This window comes from Dipodomys merriami, unplaced genomic scaffold, assembly GCF_024711535.1.
Source record: "Dipodomys merriami isolate MVZ:Mamm:240054 unplaced genomic scaffold, mDipMer1.0.p SCAF_429, whole genome shotgun sequence".
Taxonomy (NCBI): Eukaryota; Metazoa; Chordata; class Mammalia; order Rodentia; family Heteromyidae; genus Dipodomys; species Dipodomys merriami.
The window spans coordinates 282,653-293,957 of NW_027205926.1; the positions used below are offsets into that span (position 1 = coordinate 282,653).

An 11,305-nucleotide genomic window follows, 5' to 3' on the forward strand; every position below is an offset into this window, starting at 1 on the left:
TTGTTTTTGTGGTTGCTATTTGTAAGAAAATTGTGTATAGACAGCCAGCAAATGTTGAGAGATGTTTTGGAATTGAGTATATTTGAATGAGAACATAAGATGTGGAAACAGGCTTTTGAGTTGACTGTTTTTCCTTTTTCTTTAGAGTCATTTTCTGAGGATGAGTGGAATTTACTGTATGTTGCAGTAACGCGTGCCAAGAAGCGTCTCATAATGACCAAATCACTGGAAAACATTTTGACTCTTGCTGGGGTAAGAGGAACAGGAAAGCCCAAGTTAATTTATGAGCATTTGAATACTGTTCCGTTGGAGGACTCAAACTGGAGTCCTCACATCTGGATGCTGGGTGGGAAAAGAAGGTTTCTTGGATGTGCAGAAGCCAGCCACTTGTGCAAAAAGGGTTCCCAGCAGTAAAATAGAGTGTGTCTCCTTTCCAGATTCCTTCCTGATGAAATTTTTAAAGACTCATCTAAATTGTCAACTGACTTCTTGTATTTCTTAACTTTGTTTTTTTTTTTCCCCCTCAGTTGGTTCTCAGAACTCAGAGTGGGGGAGGGGTGGGCTTGGCAGTCAGGTTTTCTGCATCTTAACTTCCTCTCTTCCCCTCCTTGATCCAGTTGAAATGCACCTGCTTCTGCTGCCAGATTTTTCCCCAAATCAGCCTTTCCTAGAGAGAAAATATCTCCAGATATCTAGTCTGAATGAGGTGAAGAAAAGTGTGCTTCTTCACAGTCTTTAAAAAAAAGTAACATGAATTAGCCAGGTGCCAGTGGCTCATGCCTGTAATGTTAGCTACTCAGGAGGCTGAGATCTGAGGATCGCAGTTCAAAGCCAGCCTGGGCAGGAAAGTCTGTGAGACTCCAGTAAATGGCCAGAAAACTGGAAGTGGTGCTATGGTTCAAGTGGTAGAGCACTAGCCTTGAGCTAAAGAGCTGAGGAACAGCACCCAGACCCAGAGTTCAAACCCCACAATCAACAAAAACAAATAAACAAAAAACCTGAATTGATATTAAAACATTAATTAATACAAGAGGGTCTCATGAAAATTCCATCATTATTTTAGGTCTAAAATTATGCGACTTTTTATAATCTCTTATCCGATACCAATACTTTAAGGAGTTAAGCAGAATTTTTATATACAAATAGTCTGTACATATTACATGAACTTTTGTATACATTTTGGTTATAAGTACTTTTTTTTTTTTAAGAACTTGTAGTGTGGCTTTTCATGGAATTACTTTTACCCTAGTGGTTTGACCTGTAACAAAATCATATTGTCATACCCTTAACTTATTAGTGAGTATAATAGAAGAACAATATCATTCACAATGTGAGATAAATTGTGTGTGTGTGTGTGTGTGTGTGTGTGTGTGTGTGTGTGTGTGTGTGTGTGTGTGTGTGTGTGTGTGTGTGTGTGTGTGTGTGTGTGTGTGTGTGTGTGTGTGTGTGTGTGTGTGTGTGTGTGTGTGTGTGTGTGTGTGTGTGTTTACGTGGGCACATGCATGCATGCACCAGTCCTGGGGGCTTCAACTCAACCCAAGCACTGTCCCTAAGTTTTTTGCTCAAGTCTATCATTCTACCACTTTGAGTCACAGTTCCATTTCTGGCTTTTTGATGGTTAATTGTAGATAAGAGCCTCATGAACTTTCCTGCTGGGCTGCCTTCAAACCATAGTCCTCAGTCTCCTGAGTAGCTAGGATTACAGGCATGAGCCACTAGCACCTGGAAGATTTTTTTTTTTTGTCATAATGCAAGATCTATTGGAAATTTATTTGTGGGCATGGCTTATTGCACACTGCAGGCCCTCACAGCACAGGGTTTGCCACTTACCCAGAAGACCATGATTTGGGACATATATGACTCCACAGCCATCAGGAAGGAGACACTTCTCAGCTACCAGGTCTTCAAACTCATCTGCATTAAACTAAGTAAAGCCCCACTTCTGGAAGATGCAGATCTTCTGGCAGACAGGGAACTTGAACTTTTGTGATTGTGTCAAAAATGCTTTTTAAAAAAAAAAAAAAAACAATGTTTTGCTAAAACCAGGAACCAAAGAAGCATTTATTTGTTAGTCCGTTAAGTTACTTAATTTAGAGCAATCACTATCCTTTCCCCTTTCTGTGCACATGTCTTACTGTAGAAACTGGATCAGTTGTCTGCCCAATGGAATATTCAGCATTCTAGATCTGTTTCCTGTGTGATTATGAAACTGGTTGTGCCGTTGCCTGCCCTAGGCTTCCTGTAACTGGAAGTAGCTGTAGATTGAGGCTTACTTAGACTCAGCCTTCATGGCTTTGTCAGGCTTTCTCCCTGATGGGGAGGTGGCCATGTTTGCTTCATGTTTCATCCCATCATGCACCAGGGCAAATTCTGAACCTTTCAGAAATGATAATATTTTGTTTTTGTCTTTTTAGCAGAGCTAGGAAATCTGTGTTTTTGAAAAGAAAGAAAAATGTCAAGAGTTTATACTGGTAATTCCAATCCTGATTTAGTTTTTTTGTTTGTTTTTGTTGGTTGTGAGGCTTGAACATGGGGCCCGGGTGCTCTCCCTGAGCTCTTTGGCTCAAGGCTAGCGCTCTACCAGTTTGAGCCACAAAGGGAAAACAGGACAGTCAGTGTTTTTCTCACATGAGGGGCGCAGGTTGTGTCTAAAGAATGTAGCAGTGGTGTGTATTGCCATTCCATCTCCGTCTGGCTCTTTCCTTCCCAGGAGTACTTCCTGCAAGCAGAGCTGACAAGTAATGTCTTAAAAACAGGAGTGGTTCGCTGCTGTGTGGGCCAGTGCAATAACGCCATCCCCGTGGACACGGTCCTCACCATGAAGAAACTGCCCATCACTTACGTACGTTTGCTCTCTGGGGTTTAATGCAGCCGTGCACATTACATCACTGTAAGCTTTGTGCTTACCTGGGCTGTGGGGTGAGGAAAACAAGAGAAAGCTGTGTGATCCTTTTTAAGGAGCTCTTCATGTGTCAAAGCCCTGCAGATGTGAGAGTTTCCCTGCCCGCATGGCAGGGATGGAATAGTCAGGAGTCACAACAGGTATTGCTGTCTGGATGTGCTGAAGCTTTCTGCTTTGGGAGATGAGGGTGTGACTAGAGATTTTTTTCCAGAGCTTTGTTTAGTTTTTCTTGGGTTTTGTTGTCTCTCTGGCTCTTCTTCTGCTCTTATTTACATTATTTGGTATTTGGGATCAAACCCGGGGCCTTGTACATAAGAAGCATGTGCTCAATCACTGACCCCTCTCCTGCTAGAGCCTAGTTCTTCCCTTCCCTACTTTTTTTTTTTTTTTTTTTTTTTTGCCAATACTGGGACTTGAACTTGGCCTCACGCTCTTGCTTACAAGCTTTTTCATCTCAAGGGTGGAGCTCTACCATTTGAGCCACACCTCCACTTCCTAATTCTTCATCTCTTGACCAGATGATGTAGAGTGGCATCTGTGCTAGATGATAGACTTGTGGGAGGTGTTACCTTTGAGGGTTGGGTTTGTGTCAGTTGGAGAACATCAGAATCATAATGCCTGTCAGTTGGCAGCTACGATGGTAACACAGCATTTGTTGGTGAGAAGTTCTTGTTGCTAGGTTGGTCCCTTACCTCTTTTGCTTATCCTTCACCACAGAGCAACAGGAAGGAAAACCAGGGTGGGTACCTGTGTCACTCATGTGCAGAGCAGCGGATTGGGCCTTTGGCGTTCTTAACTGCCTCTCCGGAGCAAGTACGGGCCATGGAGCGCACTGTGGAGAACATAGTTCTGCCCAGGCACGAAGCCCTGCTCTTCCTTGTCTTCTGAGGATGTGCTCTCCGTGACGCAGAGTGGCCTGCGGTGGGCTCCACCTGCTGCAGACAGCCAGTGCGGGCAGGCTTCCTGCTCACCTGAGACTGGGAGTTCCATCATGGACTGCTTTCTGAGGAAGAAGACACCAACCCAAGTCGGACCTGCCATTTCTCTGTTCCCTACAATAGCCAATTTTCCACTTGCCTAGCCTCCATATGTATCAGGTCAGGGAAGTGGGGGAAGTTCTTTTGATAAAACAAACAAACAAACAACATTTTATGTATTTAAACTTTTATTACAAGGTTTCAATTAAATAGGCATTGCACTGACATGCCACTGTGACACCTAGCTTCAGCACGGTCATTTCTAAACTCTCTCCAACTCTCTCCTCTTTTTGCTTTCAGCAGCATGTGGCTGGTCACATGACCTAAGCGTACCATTGTTTTGACATGAAAGTCACATATCTAAAGGTGTAGTGTGTGTCTGCTATTATAGCAAGGATGTCACATCACACACAAAAGACAAGTGTAAAGTAAGAGTAGCCACATTTCTCATGGTTCTAGGACATCCAGCTGGAAGATCGGAAGGGGTGGGCAGACCCTGTGTAGTGGATGGGGTGTTGGTAGAGGAGAGATGGGAAGGAGTTCATTGTGCTTGAAGATGCTGGGTAGCTATTGTAATGAACTTATAATGTTTACATAAAACCTATCACATCAGTGTACATGGAACAGTAGCTGGTATGTTTGCCATTCATCAGGATTAGGGATGCTAATGGTACCACCCAAATAATACACACACTTTAGTCTTTAGCTAAGCCAGAAAGATCTTCTAATACTGGATCTTGTTTATTTTTTGGTTGGTCATGGGGCTTGAACTCAGGGCCTGGGCCCTGTCCCTGAGCTTTTTTTGCTCAAGGCTAGCACTTTACCACTTTGATGCACAGTATCACTTCCTGTTTTTTTCTGGTGGTTAATTGGAGATACAAGTCTCACAGACTTTCCTGTCCAGGCTGGCTTTAAACCTCAGTCCTCAGTCCTGAGTAGCTAGGATTACAGGTATGTGCCATCAGTACCCAGATAATATCAGATCTTTTAAAGAGATGGCTCTACTTAATTTACAGGATGCTAGTGTCGGCAAGATAGTAATATCTGGTGGGCTGGACCCAGGTCGTTGCAGTGGGTCTGGTGTTTTGGGAATGAACACATTTGTCAGTGGTTCTGACATAGTTCAAATGAGCAGTATTGACTTCACCTAGGAACTTGCTAGAAGTTGTCTCACAAGCCCTACTTCAGATCCGCATGGTCAGATGCTCTGGTGTTGAGTCCCAGTCACTGATAAGCCCTGGAAGTGACTGTATTGCACCTGTGTGCTGAGACCTTCCACTCTTGATGAAATCCAGTAGATCCTAGTAATTAGATAGGTGTCACAACGCAATGATAGACTCTTATTACGACTCCTCATGTTCTGGCTAGTTCTCCAGGTAGATGAGGACAACCTTCATTGAGAAAGGAAGTAGGAGATGTAAGTGTAAATGAAAACAAAGCTGATTTTCAGAATGTTGGGATGGTAGGGAAAGCAGTGGGGGAGAAGGACAAGGTCATGAGAAATCAGGAGAATAGGAGTTCCTAGAGAATGTAATACACTCAAGTGAGAGGGTAAGCCAAGACTGGACATTGCCTTAAGAGGCAATATCCAGTTGGGGAGGGACTGGATGCCAAGGTACCCCATTGGAGAGGAGCACTTCATCAGAGGAGGGCCCAAGGCTCCAGGTGCAAACTGTTCAAAGATGAACTTTGTAGAATGACGTTTCTGATCATATCGCCACGGGAGACTTAGATACCTGGCAGTATTCAGCCTGGAGTTAGTGCTAAGCCTAGAATACTTGGCAAGTGGGAATTTTGAGAGTAATAGCTTTCAGATAAACCTGATTCTGGTGTGAGGCTCAGCCACTGAGGCAGATGGTGCCTTGAGAAGAACAAGCAGGCAGACTGACTTGCCCAGAGATTGACTTACTGGAAACTCAGAAGCAGGGAGTCAGGTGAGGGCTGCACCTCATGGCAGGGGGAAGGAGTGTATATGCTAAGTTAGACAACAGTGGGCCACAGCCAACTGGAAAGTACCTGGCTTCAAAACCAATGATTATGATATTAAATTTCAAGTCTGAAACGGGCTCAAGTGGCAGAATGCCTTCATAGCAAGTACAGGCCCTGAATTTATATTCTCTCTCACTTTTATTCAACTCTCCCTTCCCTCCCCTCCCTTTTTCCTCTCTCTTTCTCAGGGCCTTAAGCCAGGCAAGCTCTCTACCACTTAGCCACACCTCAGACCTTCTGCTCTTAGTTTGGTTTTTCAGATAGGGTCTTTTCACTAACTGTGCCTGGGCTGGCCTCATGCTGGGATCCTTTTGTCTTCATGTAGGAGTAGCTGGGGTTGTCACTGGGAAGAGATTTGGAACAGAGATTTCCCTGATAGAAGAGGGGAACACTTATTCAATTTTCTAAGTCCACTGTGGACCTCTTCCCCACACAGTCTTGGACTAGTAACAAAATGAATTTCGAAGTCATTCATGAAGGAGACACAGAAAGTAACTGCTGAGGGATGAGGCATCTCTTACCTTCACAGTTTCTCTCTAAAACAACAAGTTTCAATGTCTCAAAATGGAGAGTGTGTTATAAGGTGGGAATTCTATCAAGCATGTATTTTAATATAACAAAGTAGGGAGAAATACTTCCTACTTCTCATACAAGAAAAAGAAATGGACAGTTCAAAATGGTGGGCTTTTTTTTTTTTTTTTTTTGGTCATGGGGCTTGAACTCTGGGCCTAGTGCTATCCCTGAGTTCTTTAGCTCAAAGCTAGCACTCTACCACTTGAGCCACAGCGCCACTTCTGGCTTTTTCTGTTTATGTGGTGCTAAGGAATCAAACCCAGGGTTTCATGCATGCTAGGCAGGCACTCTACCACTGAGCCACCTTCCCAGCTAGTGTTTGTTTTTTGTAATTATATTGTTGTTATCTTTAGTTGCACAAAGGGTTGTCATTCAACAAATCAGCATATGAGCACAATGTGTCTTGATCGATGTCTTCAAAATGGAGTTTCATATGTAGGGTCTTTATACTTTCTGAGCTGGAGAAATATGTCTGGTCATCTGTTTAGCATTATTAGACAATGGTGCCAGATGACTAAAATAAGTGTTTTTATTCTAGATCTAGATCTGATCTAGGCCTACCCAGAACTCAAGGGCAACAGGTAAGTTAATGAGACATGCCATCTAATTTTTTATGTCTGCCCATTCATCTAGTTTCTTAGCTCCTTACTAACATCTCCAAGAAGGCAGATATAGAGAGCCCCTTTATGTCCTTATTCTTTTGTGTGTGGCGGGGGTGGGGGGGTGGGGGGTGGGAGGGTGTGGCTGGTCGTGGGCTTTCAACTCAGAGGCACTGTACCTGAGCTCTTTTGCTCAAGGCTAGCACACTGCCATTTTGAGCCATGGTGCCACTTCTGGTCCTGCCAGGGCTGGCTTTGACCCTCAGTCCTCAGAGCTCAGCCTACTGAGTAGGTAGGATTAATAGAAGTGAGCCGTCAGCACCTGGCTGACTCAGACCTATGTCCCCTAACTGGGCTGGGCTTTCTAGTACAGGACTCATCACTTGGATGACCAGTTGCCTAGCAACTTGGTTGCCTAGCAACTTTCCAATTACCTTGTTTTGATATTACCATTAAAACACGGGGAAAGGTCTGGGTTACAAAGGGTAACATATATGTCAGTTCTTGATGGTCCTTTTTTGTGGTCTTCCTGCTCACCAGTTTATAAAGCCCAGGTGTTTTCTATTCCTGGGCCAATCATTCTTCTAGAACAGTGAATCTTTTTTTTTTTTTGTCGGTCATGGTCATGGGGCTTGAACTCTGGGCCTGGGCATTGTCCCTCAGCTCTTCAGCTGAAGGTGAGCACTCTACCACTTGAGCTACAGCACCACTTCCGGTTTTCTAGTGGTTTATTGGAGATAGGAATCTCAAGGTCTTTCCTGCCTGGGCTGGCTTTGAACCGTGATCTTCTTAACTCAGCCTCCTGAGTAGCTAGGATTATAGGCGTGAACCACCGGTGCCTGGCTCCAGTGAATCTCTTTAGTATCTAAAAGAAAAGGGAGGGAGGATGATGTAAAGAATGTAGGAGTATGCATTGTTAAATAATTGATTCAGTTTCTTGCTATTTCCTGGCTCTGTCTTAACTCTTGAACCTGGTAGTTTTTGTTTTTTTTTTTGATCTACTTTCCCAGCCATCTTACTCCAGCTGTCCTGCCTCTGGATTATGGGTGTGGGCCTAGAGCACTTCTTGGTAAGGCACTTTATACAATTATTGATTCTCTGCATCTGATAAAGCTCAAGGTCTGAGTGGGAGCCGAAGAAACATACACATTCCTGTAGATTAGACCCTTACACGCAAGGCTGGGCAGAAATAAGAGAGGAGAGAGGATGACATGACCTTGGAGAGGGATTTTCTTAAATTTTTAAATGTAAGAGATTTGAACAGATTTACATACTGAGTAAAACTGAAGAAGAGAGATTAAAGGTACCATGATTGGTGCGTTGATGGATGGACAGCAAGTGGGAGGGATCAGGATATATGATGCAAAGGAAGAAAGCTACATGCACATTATAAGTGTCGTTGAGTAAGAAGTTTATGTAGCTCTAGCCCAATCATTGTATTTCTCAATGAAGTCAGAAAGAGGATCATCCAGAGAGATTATTAAAAATATGGGACAGATAAGACAGCACAGGGCCACCAGAGAGTATCATTGCTGAGCTGATGGTAAGAAGCAGTACCTTGAGTAGATAGTGTTTTCTCCTCCAGAAGCATAGAGGTGAGAGCAGACACATCAATGGTTAGACTGAAACAGTTTGGTAAGCAGGGGAAGTGGGTACATGTGAGACAGCCTGCCCAGGAAGCCACATAATGATTTCAGCTGTCCCTCCCCTATCCCCCACCCCAAAACACCCATCCGACAGTGGCATCTGCTCTGCCTTTCAGAGCAACTAGCTAGATTGAAAGGGGCCTGTACACCTAGTCAGACTAGTGATCTAATACTCCTATCAAGCCTGATCTTTCTCATCCTGAACCTATGGGTTTTTAGGAATGTGGAGGGCAGGAGAGACTGGAAGTCGATTGCTTTGGATTTTCAGCAAATTAGTATAGTTAAAGCTGACTCAAAAAGAGAGTTCCTATAACTTGTTGTCCCATACAGATGAAGACCCCATTATGTACATAATCCCTCCACGGTTCCTCCTAGCACTTCAGCTTACAGAGGGGTGGTGGCTCTCTGCATATTCACAGGGTGGCCCTGTCCTTTTTCACAGGGCTGTTTTCATTATAGATTCTCCAAGAGAATCTCCAATTCCCAGACTTGTTGTCTCCATATTCCTCCATATTCACCAGTGATGTTTGGATATTTGATGTTTATAGTGCCCTGGCTAGATGGAGACCAGCAGACATACTAGAGGCAGAAGAGAGCATGCTTAAACCTCAATTTTTTATTCAGTTACTCATTTGATGTCTTAGTGATTTCTCAGACTCGGAGTATTCATAATGTGGCGCGCTCTTCACTCCCCACCCCTCCTCGCCCCAACTGGGTCCTTGTATCAAGATATTTTGTGCTGTGATTAACTTCAAAGCACAACCCCAAAGATATCTGACAGCAAATGTAATGATCTCACGTAGAAGTTGAAAGGAAGGAGGGAGAAGGAACTTGTATCAGCTGCTTAGCACCAGTGCAAAGAATTCAGTGGCTTTCTCTTCCTATCATCTTTCCTGTTTTTCCCCAGCTGGCTTCCCTTATGACCAGCATTTCCAAATTGGTGTTTAGAAATGGCAGTAGCAAAGAATTAAGCTCATCTTCTGTGTGTCTGCATAGCAAGAAAACCATTCCCCTGGAGTCTCTTCAGCTGACCTCCTATTTGGTTGGTCAGAATTAAGGAACCCAGCCACTCTTTAGCCAAATCATTAGCAAGGAGAAATGGCTTGAGGGAAGACCTTAAATGTGTCTTATGGGTTCCTTTTCTCCTCCTTCCTAATGTCTAGAAGATTTAAAAAGAAAGAAGAGTCTTTTGTTTTTTCATCAAGGGAAACCAAGGCAAAATAGAAAAGACAAAGACTGGTCAGGGACCGGGGAGTTAGCTCAGTGGTAGAGTGCTTGCCTTGCATGCATGAGGCCCTGGGTTCGATTCCTAAGCACCACATAAGCAGGGGGAAAAAAGCCAGAAGTGGTGCTGTGGTTCAAGTGGTAGAGGGCTAGCCTTGGGCTGAAGAACTGAGGGACAGTGCCCCAGCCCAGATTTCAGGCCCATGACTGACAAAAAAGAAAAGACAAAGACTGGTCAATTTTCTTCTTGACAATATTGTAGAGGATGGGAAATAGGGGAGGAGGAGGAAATGGAAATTTTCGTTATTTATCTATTGCTAGCTAAAGACATCTGGGCTGAAAATAACTGTAGAACTTTTCTCTGTGGTTGTGTGTACATTTCCTGTTCTAAAACAAAATTTTGAAAATTGAGTACCTAGCAGATATTGACTCCAAGACCATTCTATTCATTACGTCAATAGTTACTGGTATTTGCCAAGTGTTAAGATATGTTACACTTTTCAAAAACTCTGAAAAATATGGTAGATGGTCACTGGAGCTCCTGGGCAGTGCAGGTGAGAAGAAGGTTCGAAGGACAGCTGGGAGCAGCCTTAACACCCAGATCTGCTAGAAGGAGAATGGAGGCCCAGACACCTACAACCACTTCATGGATGCTGTCCCTCCCTCTTATTCTTACCCTATCCTTGAATCTTCTTGGACCAATAGAACTGCAGCAAAAGTTGTATGTGTTAGTTTCTGGACTAGCCTTAAAGGGGCCTGGAAGTTTCTACTGTGTTTCAGTCACCTGGGGAGGAGTTAATAACACAAGACCACCATACAGTAAAGAAGCGCAAGCAGCTGTGCGGAAAGGCTGCTTTTGATTTTTGATGACTTGACTAGCAGATGTCAGTGAGAAAGGGCACTGTGGCCCCCCAGGGAGCATGGGAATCAGGTACTATGTCCATGTTCCACCTCCCAAATGCTCTAGCTCTGGAATGGAGGGTTATAATTGGTTTACAATCAGGACGACTGCTCTCAAAACCCCACCCCATGCCTGGTTCTGTTCAAACTCTGACATTAATTGATTTGTATGGCTTTAAGAAGGTCAACTTCTCTGGTTCAGAATTTTCTTTCTTTTTATAACATAAGGAAGTAGGATTTGGCATATGATTTTAGAAACAAATGTCATACACAGCAAAGAAAGAAAAAGAGAACACAGGAAAGACAGAATGTGTATGCTGTGTATGCTGGATCCAAACTTGCCATAGTTTTGATTAGATCAAATTACTTCTCACATGGAAATTCCCTAATCTGTGCCATCTCTAGGCAAGAGATCTTCAGACAAAGAAAACGAACTCAACCATTTTTGACTCTGCATTCCCTTTTTTCTTTTTGAAACATTTTTCTATGGTGTAA

General features: G+C 43.6%; 1 protein-coding gene across 4 annotated transcripts in view; it reads left to right on the forward strand.

Annotated features, from left to right (window-relative positions):
- The window catches only part of LOC138807716 (F-box DNA helicase 1), a 40,322-nt gene extending 36,199 nt beyond the window's left edge, over positions 1-4,123 (forward strand). For all 4 annotated transcript variants that reach the window (XM_069993496.1, XM_069993495.1, XM_069993497.1 and 1 more), the window contains 3 exons: positions 146-252; positions 2,711-2,842; positions 3,620-4,123. In XM_069993496.1, the coding sequence (XP_069849597.1) occupies positions 146-252; positions 2,711-2,842; positions 3,620-3,790 (410 nt within the window). In that variant the 3' untranslated portion in view covers positions 3,791-4,123. The remainder of the gene's footprint in view (positions 1-145; positions 253-2,710; positions 2,843-3,619) is intronic.
- The last annotated feature ends 7,182 nt before the right edge of the window (positions 4,124-11,305 follow it).